We start from the raw sequence: 15,051 nt of genomic DNA on the forward strand, positions 1-15,051 counted from the left end.
CCCCATTATAAGTTGGGGGATGTTCTTGAGAGAGACCTGTTTAGTATTACATATAAGTGACCTAGCCAAGGTTTATTTATGCTATTCTCACAACTAGTTTTTTAAAGGGGTTGATTTTGAAATAATTCGTTCAACATATATAATACACCTGTCCATTATATATATTTATACATGTATGTAACTCATTGTCTTTGCATATACAAAAAAAACCATAGATAAACTATGTTGGTGAAATGCTAAACACTTTTTCAATATGTAATCCTTCTCAGGTGTTCCCCCCATGACGGAAATGCGGAGGTCGACCATACGAATCATAAAGTGAGTCATAAAACTTGTTCTTCTATTTCTTGAACACACCCTTTACACAATGAACTATCGCAGAGAGCCGAGTGAGAGCTGACCAATAGAAATACACCATGCGGTCATCTGACCAATGAAAATGTATTACGCTATTGTGACGTAGAACCTTTCCTCCAATCAGCTTGACGTCTACTTGCGGGCCCGGATCCCTCTTCAACCTTCTGCTTTCTGGAGGGGCACCTTCAACCAGCTCCGCGGTGCACTTGTAGTGGCTCTATTACCTCAAAAGTCTTAGTTTGAATCCAGACACTATCAAACACAATGTCTTTTCTAACCATCAGCCGGATAGCACCTAAGCTTCTCAATTCAAAGGTAAGAAATATTTTATGTCCAACCTAAACCCGTGGAGGTTAGCTTTCAAGGGAACGTGAACGGGCTAGCGATGGAGCTAACGACAAGCTAGCGAGTGTTACTCAAAGTGAGGTGCCGGCCCTTCAAGCACATCGTGAAAGTCAACTCACACATCGATGAACGTTTCAAATATAATTTATAACGGAGATTTACACGGGGTTTCCGGTTTGTAAAGCGGGGAATTAAAATGTATAACCTTATTTCTAGTGACACTTGACCGGAGCAGCGCAGCCCGGCCTGGCTTTGTGAGCCCCGACGTGTTGGCTGGTTAACCCCCGTCTAACTAACCGGTTCACCTCTTCATTTCGCTCTAAGGGGAGCATTATTGTAGCTCAGTGACCTATTGTGAGCACTGAAGTCCCATTATTTAGAACAGGCTTTACTGCTGCATCTCTTTTCAACTAATTTGACCTTCACGTCATCGTTTACGTTGTTTGGTTATTTAAATTAAACTGTGGGCGAGTGGATTATCTCAAATGAGACATTAGTTAAAACAAGGTAGACTAACTACACCAATTTATATTAAAAAACAAACAAATTGAAGTTTATAATATACGTATGTATACAAATACATACATTTTCATATTATGTAGAATTACATAAACTGGTGGCTCGTATGTTAGTAATATTGTTCTGCTTTCAACAGCAGTAGCCCTTATTGGTTACGACAGACAATGTGTCCATCTACTGCCCTAATAGTGTCCGATTTCCATAGAACTCTTTCACATTACGACTATGAGACACATTTAGCTGCAGAATACAGTGTCCTCTCATTGGTCCTGTCCAGGGCAAGTCATTAAACTTAAGCTCAATATTGGACCATTTAACTATACACTGGAAGCTGTGCAGCTCTCTCAGGGTCATCATAACCTCTTCACTGTTATTAGCAGGAATGTTTGCTCAAAGCTTCCTTACAGTCTGCAGTTAAATAGGGGTCATATAATAGCTTTTAAATAGGATAATATTTGTTTTGTGTTTGGAAAGTGGACAATGATGCATGTCATGTCATAATATGCTTAATTAGTGTGTTTCCATCATATATTAATTAACGTTTTTGAATTAAGCTCTGTAATTACAATTCAGCCATAACAATGCAGAAGAAAGCCATCACTTCCACCTCTATCCTGCTGAGAAAATAATAATCCCACCCCTTCCATTAGGGCAGGTAGAAGATAGGAGTTACTAGTACCAAGAGATCCACAAGCGTGTGGTTGGGTTACATAATCTCTGCTGTCTGGACAATGTGTAACTGCGGGGAAATGAGCTCATGTCTTTTGGTCTTTGGGGGGAACCGCCAGGAGGACCATAGTTCACTACGTTAGTGAAGCACGCCTGGGTTGCTCTTGGACACAAGCCAGCTGTCCTCAAGCCCCCTTAGCCCTCCCTTCCTTTAGACAGTCCTACCAGGGAGTCCCGTTTCAGTGACTGCTACCTACCATCGCAGCAAGATCACTATTTGGTTACTGAAGCTAATGTCATCGCTACACTAGCCGATAGCCGTTTTAATCCTACTTATCTACCAAACCTATATCTACTACCATCTCCTCTGATGTAAGAAGATATAATTGGCTCAGAACTTTTAGGATAGAAGCTAATGCACTGTTTCTAACTGAACCGCCATACCCGATATGTGCATTATGTTGACAAGTTGTGGCAAAATTCAAATCTAGAAAGCTACACTTACGCGGCACCTCCCCTAATCCAAACATGGTGTGCAGTATCGTATGCACCATCCTCTGATGTCGAGTTGAAGATGCCAAACGTAATGGCTTGGTTGCAAGCTAGGTTTAAAACACTAGCTGCTTGCTTATCGGCCGAGTCAATGCCAGATGGTTAGCTTCCATTGCACAAAGAAGCACCAGTAAAACTTGTCCCTCGTTTGAGTTTCTAATTGATTTAAGTATGGCAAACTTGTGCAACGCTATGGACGGATGTAAAGTGACCTGCCTCATAAATGCTTTGATTTCTTGTTCACCAGAATGCCACATCTGCCCTGGTGGCTGCCAGACATGCCAGCGCAGCAACTGTAAGTAATCCTTATCTTTCAGCTCCATAGTCTTATAGACTGCATGTTTTGAAGGATTGAGAAAGGAGAATTGTTTTCACTGTCGTTATGCCTCTCGATTCGGTTCCAACACTAAATCAAGCAATGTCAGTAACTAGTTCCTAAGCAGAGTTTAACTTTGGCAGTTGAGGTTCATTTAATTAAACAGTTAGTTTTTTTGCAGAATCTGAAGGATGTTATGGCAGACCTTATCCCCAAAGAACAGACCCGGATCAAGAACTTCAAACAGCAATATGGAAAAACCAACATTGGCCAAATCACTGTTGATATGGTGAGTCATTTCTGATATGCTATGCTGAAATTCAACAACTTTTCATTTGTAATGCAAAGATTGCAAGATGCATACACATGTATGCTTTGAAACATAAGATACCCTTTGAATACTCTTCCCCTTGCTGTCGTTTGAGCGTTGGCTAATGACCTTATGTTCACTTGGTAGGGCAGTGTGAGCAGAGGGCATGTTACAGAGGACATTTTTTTTTAGCTGAGTCACAGAAGAGCTGACCTGTCATTGGCTACAGCTAACCTATATAGATTCCATATACTTTCACCAACGCAGCCATTTCATTTGAAATGTTGCTATTATCTGTACAGGTTTTGCATGTTATATCTAGATTTGGTTACTACATTGTAAATAATTCTCAAGTTGATAGGGTCCAGGTTGAATCAAGTCAATACTTAGTGGAAATGAAAACTTCAATAATAACAATGTACTTTGAACAGAAGATAAAAGATCTTGGTTATTAATTGTTATCTTGACACCTTGACCAACTGTTAAAAACATTGTAAAGTCAGGTGGACAATAAAAAAGTTTGACGATTCATGTTTTAGTAGAGGTCACCTTTAACTTGTCAATGTCTCTCTTGTGAACATACAGGTGTATGGCGGTATGAGGGGAATGAAGGGGCTGGTGTATGAGACGTCTGTGCTGGATCCAGATGAGGTGTGTATGCTAAAGGGCAACCATAACGAAAAAGATTTTGTGTGTGTCTTTATGATTCCTCTGCTGTATAGGCCCATCTCTGCCGAGGTAAGCTTCCATCAAGGTAGCAACCCCAAATTCTTCACCCTTGCTCTCTCACTTGTTCAGGGAATCCGGTTCCGTGGCTACAGCATTCCAGAGTGTCAGGGTCTGCTGCCCAAGGCCCCAGGAGGTCAGGAGCCACTGCCTGAAGGTCTCTTCTGGCTGCTGATCACAGGACAGGTGCCCACCGAAGAACAGGTGAGCATACGGATGACGGACACAACCGTATTTTAGAGACGCACACCACAAAAGGCTCTGTTCAGAATATGCTGAGATGGCAAAACATGTTTACAGACGGTGATGTGATGGCTGTTATTCTGTTGGAGTGTCTTCTCTTGAGTGTTCTGTGATAAGATCCTGCTGGTTCAAGTAAAGGCCAGCATACAGCAAGATGTGCGGGTTTGCCGTAATGCAAGATTTTGAAGATGCCTGCTTTGTTCTGGGTTTTTGTCCTTTTAGGTCAGCTGGCTGTCCAAAGAATGGGCGAAAAGAGCTGCTCTCCCCTCCCATGTGGTCACCATGTTGGACAACTTCCCCACCAACCTGCACCCCATGTCTCAGTTCAGCGCCGCCATCACAGCGCTCAACAGCGAGAGTGGCTTTGCACGGGCCTACTCCGAGGGGGTCCACAAGTCCAAGTACTGGGAGGTGAGGGTCACTTCAGCACATGCACTCCCCTCTAGTCCCTTGGATGTCTAGGTCCTCTGGCGGGGGGGACTTTTATGTTCTACAAACCTCACAGGGATCATCATGGTTCTGATTAGTTGTGACCTGACGTTGTCTCCGTCTCCTGCGCTAGTTTGTCTATGAGGACTCCATGGACCTGATTGCCAAGCTGCCCTGCGTCGCAGCCAAGATCTACCGCAACTTGTACCGCGAGGGCAGCAGCATCGGAGCCATCGACTCCAACCTGGACTGGTCCCACAACTTCACCAACATGCTTGGCTACAGCGACGCCCAGTTCACTGAGCTGATGAGGCTGTACCTCACCATTCACAGGTACGGCGTGTAGCAACAAGGAACGCCCGCTTGGTGGGTCTTGGCTTTTTCACTACTCAAGCTGTATACCATTATGGTGAAATACAGCAGGGGTGTAATACCTTTTGTTTCCTAAGGCTATATGAAATATTTTTTAGCGCCAGACCGGAAGCATCACCTATTTATTTCATTTTTGAGTGAATGTATTGCTGCACCCTTTTCTTACAAAATACCAAAAACGGGCAGACTCTTTCCCCTTGAGTGAGTCAATGGATAGGATTGTGGGGGCGGTGATCATATTCTGCCCCCTAGTGGCCCTAATTATACATGCTTTTTAAGCCCAATGGGATCCTCTGCTCATGAGATCAGATTGTCGGTCGGTTTTAAAAGGATTGTCTTGATTGTTGTCTTATGCCCTGCTTTCTGCCCTCCTTTCCTCCACCAGTGACCACGAGGGAGGCAATGTCAGTGCCCACACCAGCCACTTGGTGGGCAGTGCTCTGTCTGACCCCTACCTGTCCTTCAGCGCAGCCATGAACGGCCTGGCGGGACCTCTGCACGGCCTGGCCAACCAGGTTTGTCCTTCTTGTCCTTTCGATGGAATATTTAGTAAGAACACTGTTGCATATGGATGTTACTAGGGGTGCAACGGATCACAAAGCTCACGGTTCGGATCGGGTCACGGTTTTTGAGTCACGGGTCGGATCATTTTCGGATCAACAACAACAATGAAGATAACAAGACAAATGTGACTTTAAATAAAATCTTCAACTGTGTAAAAACAAAATAAAGTGACAAATTAGTTAATAATCCTGCTTCCTTTAAGCATGGTCAATATTTAAAAAATGTGCAATCTGAGGCATTATTCCTTCTTTTTAACATGGATAGGATAGTAAATAATCCCTAATTCCTGGATTTACAATTCAGGATGTCTGCATTTCCTGGGGAGAGTTTAGAGTCTACACTCTCCCAAGGCAATGCAGACATCCGTATCTTCTTTTTTTTAGTTTGGTAGCGAAATACAGTTTCTGTGGTGTTTTATTTGGCATTTTGTAAATCCATTGATTTCGGTTGTGAGACTCATTGCTCATTGCAAGGGGGTTGGTTGAAGTCTTTTCGCTCGGTTCTAGCCCTACTGTTGATACGGCGAACCGAGCGAAAAGACTACAACCAAACCTAAACACGTCCGGTTCCGGTTCCGGTTTACGTTCAATGGGATTTACGGAACGCCAAATAAAACACAACAGAAACTGTATTTCGCTACGATACTTGATGATGTTGTTAATACCCGAATTGTCCTCTAAACATGCGCTGATCACGTCAACGCACAACATTTTTTTTTTTATCAGCCGATCCGTGGATCACTTGCGTCCCGAACCGTGATGGTTGATCCGTACGGATCACGGGAAACCCGTGAACCGTTGCACCACTAGATGTAATAGTTATTGACATAAGGGAAAGGATCCCTATGGATAAATACAACTTACTTATTTACCCTTGAGCCCTTTCGTTTCGTGATTGTGTCTAACCAATTCTTGCTCAAAGAGAAGTCTCGTTGTGAAATCTTGGGCTCTGGAGAGTTGAGTTGGAAAGTAGGAAATGTAGTGCTATTGCCTTAAAAGGTTACATTGCACATTGTCATTAATGAAGCACTTTAGCTCAATACTGGACCCATTAATAACATTGTGTGCATTAGTTTTTATTTTTTTGTGGCTTCCATTTTCTGTAATTATATTTAACGGCTTCAATTTTACTACATCAGTACACAGGTATCGGTTAGTACCCCAAGGTGAGTACTTCGTTAAATGGTACTTTTCACCCCTTAAATCAAACTGACACTGAATAATTTCAAAGTAAACGCATTGTCGATGATGGTATCAAGACGCCTGTACAATCATGCCTCTGCATATTCAACTCTCACTGATTGTATTGTAAATGTTCCCCTGTATTCCTGCACAAGCACTATTATCCACCATAACGTTGTCTGTCTCTCTCATTTTATTTGACAGTGCTCTGTGTATTGTCTCTTCTGTCCATCAGGAGGTGCTGGTGTGGCTGACTGCGCTGCAGAAAGAGCTGGGTGGAGAGGTGTCCGATGAGAAAATGAGAGACTACATCTGGAACACACTCAAGTCTGGCAGGGTAAAGTCCACTATAAACGCACCTTAGCCCTCTCAGTTGAGCTTTGAACAAGGGTAATTCGTGGCATCTTGACACCATTTCAAATATTCCCCCCTCTCTCTGTGCTACAGGTGGTGCCTGGCTATGGCCACGCTGTGCTGAGGAAGACCGACCCACGTTACACCTGCCAGCAGGAGTTTGCCCTGAAACACCTGCCCAATGACCCCCTGTTCAAGATGGTGGCCCAGCTCTACAAGATTGTTCCCAACGTGCTGCTGGAGCAGGGCAAGGCCAAGAACCCATGGCCTAATGTGGACGCCCATAGTGGGGTGCTCCTGCAGGTAATGATATTTTGTGTAGTTATCGACATTCGCGGTAGGGGGAGATTTAATAAAAGTCCACGTAGTGATGTAATGTGTCGCAAAATGTATTGTCAGAATGGACACGTGAGAATCATTTGCAGCGGCCCCGTTTCTGCTCCCCCTGAACCATGTGCCTCTTTCTCGTTTGCAGTACTACGGCATGACGGAGATGAATTACTACACAGTGCTGTTTGGCGTGTCCCGCGCCCTGGGCGTGCTGGCCCAGCTGGTGTGGAGCCGAGCGCTGGGCTTCCCCCTGGAGCGCCCCAAGTCCATGAGCACAGAGGGACTCATGAGTCTGGTGGGGACCAAGTCGGGCTGATCGCACCCGCTGAGATGGAGGGGAGGAGAGGGTGGGGGGTGGCGGTTGTAAAGGGAGATGAAAAGTATATTAAATGTAAAATAAGTTTACTGCTGTCCTTCTCACCACCAAGGGGAAAGGGATTCAAAGAGGCGGTGAACTGTAAAGGTCCTTTCACACATGAGGTAAATTCAAATTGTCATGCACTTTGGTGTAGAAGTCAGTCGAGTTTGCTCAACATACTTTCTCATTTGGAAAATTAGAAGAAAATGCACCATTTTCATTATGGGCTCATGTGCGTACCATCACACGGCTGCTGGGATTGCTTACAATTGACCCCAAGCATGGCATTTGAATTTGACTCCAAATCGAAGATGACTGAGGCATTGATTGGAACTTAATGGGTTGAAACGCTTTTTGAGTTGTTTGCAGAAAATGTAAAAAATGATCAAAAAGAAAATGCCCCTTGCAGAAACACATTCTTTGTCTTCTATGCAATCTCCCCAAAGGTCCTTCTGCCCAGGCTATTGGTAGACCTCACTCCCAATATGAACACTCCAGTTGAGGTTAAAGGCCCTTCCCAAACCATAGAGTAAATCCATGCGTAATGAAACCTTTAGATTTATCCAGATATAAAACACAATTAGTAAAAAGCTCTTGGTATCCCCTTTCTCTCTGAACTAGTGTGTTCTTATGACCACTTTCACCTCTATGATCAAAATAACTAGATCTTGTCTTCATTTTACAGTGGGCTTTGTGCTTGGTGGTTGCTCTGAAGAGCAGTACAGAGTACCAAAGAAACCTGATGGTGTACAGAAACAGTGACATTAGATATTACAGTAGAGGTGTTTTTAATGTGCTTATGGTTGATGCATAAGAGCAAGCTTGAATACATCTGGGGTGGGTGGGTCCGTCTTTTCTCTTTGCAGGTGTATGATTGTGACGTTATCCCCAGCCAAGAGCACTTCAGCATTCAGAAACTACTCCAAAATGAGCACTTGCTAGTTTGGAATCCCTCATTTATAGCAGTAGACTCCCCAGATTGATTAAGTGTCCTTTTGTATGGAGTTTTATTTTGGGTGTTAAATATGTATAAAACGATAGTCTGTGGGTTTGCAATGTGGTTTTATTTATACACTATGTACATAGGTATATATATATATATATAAATGTATAGCTTGAATGTATGAGCTCTACGTCAAACATGTTGCTCCTATAACCACAATTACCAAGTAGAAGAACAACCTTGTGTTCCAATCTCACTTGTCGCTGAAAGTGTGACCTCTGCTTTCCAAAAATTCTCCCGTTGATCTAAAATTCACTGCGTCTAACCTGTGTATATAAGTGATTTTTGCCTAGTTGTATGGGCTTAGCTGGTGCAGGTGTTAGTTTTGAATGTTTCAAGCTTGCTCTTTTGTCTGAGGTCTGTTCAGTTTCTATCGTTTGTAGACACTCCATTTTGTGTGTAGTAACGGCTTACTAGTCTGTACATGTTGCTCATTCACTTGCAGAATTTTTAATTTCTATGGCTTCCTCCCCTTGCTCAGTTTCTGATTTTGTTCTCTTCCATATGCTTAGTGTATGAGGATGTTATTTTGATCGTAGAGAGTGTAATGGTTGTGTGCGGTAGCTGGGATGTATTCACTGAGGAAAGAATCACAACAGGAACAAACTGGGATAGGTCAGAAGGGCAAGAGCTGCCCTGACTGAACAAATATCCGAAAACCTAACAAAAATAGAAAAAACAATAAAAGTTTTTATTAACAAATACCTTGAAGTTGTTTTTGGTTTTTCAAAACGAACCCCCTTGATCTGAATTAGGAAATGTAGGAGTGGAAAACACATGCAAAGTCAACCAAACTCATTTTACTATTGATAAATTGCAGGGGGAACACGTTTTTAATGCCCAGTGACGTCCCATGTTTAAATATCAACATCATCCTCTGCCTTCCATGCGTCTCCAGTAGAATGGTGAAGACGGTCTTGTGTTGAAAGATGGGCAACCTCAAGTGCGCAGACGTTCCAAATGGGCACCTATCCCTGGTGCCGTTATTAATAACTGTTCCAAATACCATCTCCCCTCTCCGATTTCCCGCTGCCCTTGGAGACGCCTCTGTCCCACAGAGCTTTTGTCAGTGCCAACATGGGGAGCTCTCCACTGGGCAACGCATGTGATGCTGACGTTCACGTAACATATCTAGCATGCCTGAGGGTGCATAGAAAATAATTACATCTTCAACTGCCTATGCGCGTGCACACACACACAATACTTTGCCCGCATCAACATGGTGCACAGAAACCAAAAATAATTCAATGCAATATTAACTTCATAAACCACACACCAGATTTTATTTTCAGAATATTTTTAACTTAAATACAACTGAAATGCAGAGTATTCACAAATGTACATGTAGGCTCTCAAGTGAAATATTAGAGCCAAAGATTGATAATTCACACTTTCTGACTGAGGGAGAGAGGTGGGGGATGGGGGTGATTCAAACAATAAGGTGCTGTATAAGCTTCAACTGTCTCGCCTACTTTTAGGGTTTAAAGGTATGACTATTTGTATCTTAAGTAAAAGGTAAACTGAAGAGCATTTGTGTATCCACATTTAGGAGGAGGTATGTAATAAGCCAACTAGTATGCCATAACTACTATACACCCGTTTCTTTTCATGCAACAGCCGTGATGCAGATATGAACAGAAATTGTTTAAAGAACAGGGCTGCTATATACTATTCTACAACCGGGAAACTTCCTGAGGAGAGAAATAGTCAGAGTACAGTGGGTGTTTATGTTGATGGTCCTTTAATACACTTAAACTCAGTTAAGAGTAAGATAGATCATATTATTGAGGTGTATTACAGACAATTTTAGATATTGTAGTAGTTGAATGTAGCGCATTCACCTAAAATATAACTTGATTATGTAATCTATTTTCAGGTAGAATTTGCATAGCTTAAATATTAATATTGCACTCATCTATAATTGGAAGGAGGATCGTTTATTTGATTAATTTCCTTGTTTTAGTTAACAGGTATGTCACAGTACAGGGCCGTAAGATAAGCCATTCTGCCATTGTGTAGGAAAAGTCCCCTTTTTCAAACTAAATACCTTTAACGATCAACTTCAAGTTAAAGCTCTGCATCACAACAAAACAAGTGAGACGAAACCTAAATGAACTCAAGTCAAAATGTACCATCACCCTCTGCAAAAAACTATCAGATCACACAATGGAGGAGAGGGAGATGTCAATGTTGAGATGTCAGCTTCCCACAAGCATGGCACAATTCATTTAGAAATTAATAAAACAGTTTTATCCCAAAACCACTGCTGCGTTAAATCAATAACGTATGAAATTAAAACCCAATATCTGTCGGCATACAACCAAGCTCAATAACATCATCTTATTAAAACTCTGCTTGAAACATAAATAATATATATCAATGAAATTCCCTAATGCGATAAGCGGAGGCTAAAATCTAAACAGAAGAGTTAGATCCCAACTATAAAAAGATGGTTGCTAGGGAGTGAGATTCTGGCCCCGCTGTTGGCTGTTTCCAGCTACAGTGTGAACAGAATAGCAACAAGTCAGCCTCAACGGGTGTAACTTTCAAATACATTACATATCATGTGTGTTATTATATTGTCAAAGAATGCCAATATTTGACTCACTGCCATTCATTTGTATATTACTTAAGGATCAAGTAACAGGCGATATTCTGGGGGAGAGGATGCTGGATTTAAGTAGAAGAAGTTTGTAACAGCGCACGGTTTTACCTGCAAAAGAAGAACCTTACAGTAGAGGTAAGTGGAAAATAACACTCAGTTGGCCAATTTGAAAATAAATAATGTGATGAGCCCGGGTTTGGTGCAGGAATGAGCGTTGCGTCGACTCATCCTTTGTGAGCGATATCGGAGCGTTCTGCTGCTCGTTCTTCGTGGAGAAGGACAACAACAGTGGGAGGGCGTCATGCAGATCTGAGTGAGAGTGTGTGTGTCGAGGGACTAAGGTTTGTTTGGTGTTGGTAAGGCTGGAGGAGGGCGGATGGGGGGGGCAGCCTCACGTGTGGTGCACCTCGTGGAACATCAGCTCCCGTGGGATGCGCGTCTCCGGGCCGAACAGCTTGCCTGCGCGCCGCTCGAAGGCGGCAACGTTCTGCTTCACGACCTCGTCGAAGAACACCGTGGCCAGCTGGGAGTGCAGGAGGGAGCGGAACTCAAAGGAGATCTGGGGAGGAGACAACAAGGGCCACGTTCAACTCAAGACACAGAGCCACGAGACGGCTGCTACTGACATGAGATGCCAAAGATATTGAAAAGCTGAATGAAAACAAAAGCAAAATTAAGTAAAATAAATGAGGACTAGAACGGCGCCCGGTACTTACTGAAAAGTCTACAGTGCAGGTGCGGGGGTAGCCGGGGATGCCAGGACTGAAGCGCCATATTGTTTCCAGGTGATTGAACAGCTTCCCGTCCGTACACACAGCCTAAGACCAGCCAAACATGGGAACATTTCTAAAGCATAATCAACAGCCTACATCCTCTTCCTGAACCAAAAAAGAAAAAGAAAAAGGCACTTACCTTAACAAGATGGGGCCTGACATTGGTGATCATAGATGTGTATCTCTCTACCACTGGCGGGAACCCCACTTCAAGGTGAGCTTTGGCGTGGCCTGCTCTTTTCATGATGGTCTGGGACTTTGTACACCAGGGCACAAAGAGCTTGTACTCGTCCACATTGGAGACCACTTCGTACATCTCCAGCATGGAGTACCTGAGGCAGTTAAAAAATAAAAACACCACATATAACTCAACACACAAATTCCACTGGAAAACGTCTGGACACTGCTGAAATTAGTCAGCTAAGGCTTAGTTATTACCCAAGTATTCTGCGCTCCGAGTACTCCTTCCGTTTGTTGGTGAAGCTGATGAAGCCTCTGCTTTGAGGAAGAGCTGCCATCGTTTCAGAGTCTTTGAGGCAAAGCACTCTGGGAGTTCTGGTCATTAGGATGCCACAGGAGGACAAATGTCTAAACGTTCAGAGGAAAGCTAGAATAAGCTGTATTCCAGAAAGAGTACAAACTGTTGTCAACACCACCATCAATGACAAACATTCCAGGTGTCCAAAACAAAGTCATTTGCTGGATTTTTACACTGAGCTCCAGTAGGGTATGGAAGCTCTCTGTGGTGTTAAAGTGTATGCTGGTATTTTCGAGTTTTAGCTGTAACATGACATTCGCTCTGTATAAAAAGAGTGCAAAAGTTGTTCTGGAATCATAGAACTTGACAGCTGTCAAAGGGACGCAGGACAGCTAATAATATACCTTGTATTTACAAGTATCATCAAGTGTGATCCATGTCAACAGAACCCGGAGAGCTTACCTGATGTTCTGGCGGAGGCGCTCTCTGGAGCCCACGGTGCGGCATGACTGGTGGGAGCCCAGGGTGGCGATCTCTAGAAACTCACTGAATGTTCGCACACCCATGGGTAAACGACGTAAACTAGCCGGGACTGCCATGGAAACTGACTTCTAGAAGGTATCCTATCCTCGTTCCAGTCAGGAGACCCCCAGTCGTGTCCAGGAACCTGCCCAAAACAAGGTGTTGTCAAACAACCGGCGTTGGCTTCCTCAGTCAGACGGATATATATATATACACTAGTGACGTCTGTTTAACCTCGATGTACCTTTCTAGCTTACCAGTTGACATTCGTTAGAGAGCAAGCTCACACTTACCTAGCTGTCACAATCACTGCTGATCCGACTATCAGCCGACACGGTGCATTACGCCTTATCAGCCGAGACACTAGCCACCGGCGGCTAGCTTAGCCTTTATAAACTATTCTGATTCCCACGACCTGTGGCCGCGTTTACGTTATTACCATACGCACTTGTGTTATTCCATTTCTCAAGCGTTTAGTATATATGTCAAAAGTGTATAATAGTATTCCCCTTCCTGTTGTTGTCAAATGACATTAGAGTCACTCGACCTTCTGCAGCGGGAAGAGGGAGCTGGTGGTCAGCTGGGAGGGCAGCCCTTTTCTTCTTGGCTCACCGTCCGTCTTCGTCGCTCCACGGAACAAGCCGCGTTAAGAAACGCACTAACGCCGCCCTGCTGGCCGGAGTGCGACCATTAGACCCAGGATGGCCACTCCAGCCTATTAATTCATTATAATATATATAGCGTCTTCCTTGCTGCTTTTACTTTTTTTTTTTTTTTCTGTGGAAGGATATATGACCTTGGTTTAAGGCTGAAGTGCCCATGAACCGCTGCTTTGTTATAATGTATATATGGCAGATTCATCTAATCAAGCCCTGCCTGCGCTCATTATTATTCATATTGCATAAATAGTTAGGGAACGATTTATTATGTATAGCTTCATATGTTTTATATAAATGGTTACAGAAAATGTTTTTGTATCATAAAGATCGAATTATTTTGTTTATGACTTTGTTTTGATAGTTATTATATACTTTAACTAACTATGTTAGGCAGCCAAATATACGATTTAATCATCATATGTAATTAAATGATAATATGTCAAAAAGTGGGCTTAGCTTCAATCTTCTTCAACACTGCCCTGATGAGCTCTGATATTATTCTTACTACACTCCTTCCAAACGTTTGCTTTAATATTAAATGTATTCTTGCAGAGTATTTACAAACATTGCTATTGGTTCACAGTTTTTCTGAAGCAGGAACTCTCCGTAGATGCTGTCCTTTCCGTTACATAACAGAGGCCAGTCTGATGATGGTGACTTAACTACCCTATTATTTGTATTGCTCTGAAAGTGGAAAGGATGTCATGCCATCTTCTAATTCTATTTGGTCTCCGGTCCACCTCATTTTCACTATAGTGTTTTTGAAATAAGGTCTATGAGCTAATTTCCACAATGTCTAAATCTTGATACTGCTATCCCATGCTATTCTTACTGAGGCCTATGCACCAACCATTCTCACACCCTCCAGTTTCTGCTTTAGCTGCCTTGCTTCTTCCTAGATACAATGTAACATAAAAAAGTGAAGTGAAATAAATAGGCCTGGTGAGAGATCCTTGAGATTCTTTAATTCACAGGACCCTTCAGGTCATAATGCAATAAATCCTATTTACATTGGACCAAACTGTAATCTATGGTCTCTCAAGAATACATGTTTTGCCTTATTAATATATTTCAGCTAGCAAATATTTTTTCTAATCTATTTTAACTAAACTTGTAGTTCCATTGTTTAATTTTTCATTTCTCGCTTAAACATGGCATTATATCCTATTTGTCCTGCCACAGATGACCAATTTTGTTCTAACCCTTACCGTTATCAGTATTTGCTTTGTGTTTGTACAAAACCCAGGCCCTTACAAACCTCATGGCATTTCAATATCTACCTGACTTTCAAATGACCTACTGGCTCTTGGAGCAGCAGAAAAAAATCCAATATTTTTGTGATTTCCTTATTTCCAAAACTTCCACTGGGTCTCGCAATTTCCCCGA

The 15,051-nt window shown here is 42.7% G+C and overlaps 2 protein-coding genes across 4 annotated transcripts; one reads left to right on the forward strand and one right to left on the reverse strand.

Moving 5' to 3' along the window:
* The first annotated feature begins 486 nt into the window (after positions 1–486).
* On the forward strand, positions 487–9,330 carry cs (citrate synthase). Its single transcript, XM_060047245.1, has 11 exons — positions 487–672; positions 2,690–2,737; positions 2,940–3,047; positions 3,654–3,719; positions 3,867–3,998; positions 4,260–4,448; positions 4,600–4,799; positions 5,224–5,353; positions 6,819–6,920; positions 7,031–7,240; positions 7,413–9,330. The coding sequence occupies exons 1-11, from the start codon at positions 622–624 to the stop codon at positions 7,581–7,583; spliced, it is 1,407 nt and encodes a 468-aa protein (XP_059903228.1). The 5' UTR covers positions 487–621; the 3' UTR covers positions 7,584–9,330.
* Positions 8,922–13,629, reverse strand: coq10a (coenzyme Q10A). 3 transcript variants are annotated; one of them, XM_060047519.1, is made up of 6 exons: positions 13,543–13,629; positions 12,947–13,141; positions 12,445–12,594; positions 12,146–12,338; positions 11,950–12,051; positions 8,922–11,792 (listed from the first exon to the last, which is right to left on the reverse strand). In XM_060047519.1, the coding sequence occupies exons 2-6, from the start codon at positions 13,081–13,083 to the stop codon at positions 11,625–11,627; spliced, it is 750 nt and encodes a 249-aa protein (XP_059903502.1). In that variant the 5' UTR covers positions 13,084–13,141; positions 13,543–13,629; the 3' UTR covers positions 8,922–11,624. The 3 variants fall into 3 exon arrangements, with proteins under 3 accessions (XP_059903502.1, XP_059903421.1, XP_059903348.1); XM_060047438.1 differs by having other exon boundaries at positions 12,947–13,139; positions 13,304–13,628; XM_060047365.1 differs by lacking the exon at positions 13,543–13,629 and adding an exon at positions 13,289–13,430.
* Between the last annotated feature and the right edge of the window lie 1,422 nt (positions 13,630–15,051).

This window comes from Gadus macrocephalus, chromosome 1 (genome assembly GCF_031168955.1).
Source record: "Gadus macrocephalus chromosome 1, ASM3116895v1".
Taxonomy (NCBI): Eukaryota; Metazoa; Chordata; class Actinopteri; order Gadiformes; family Gadidae; genus Gadus; species Gadus macrocephalus.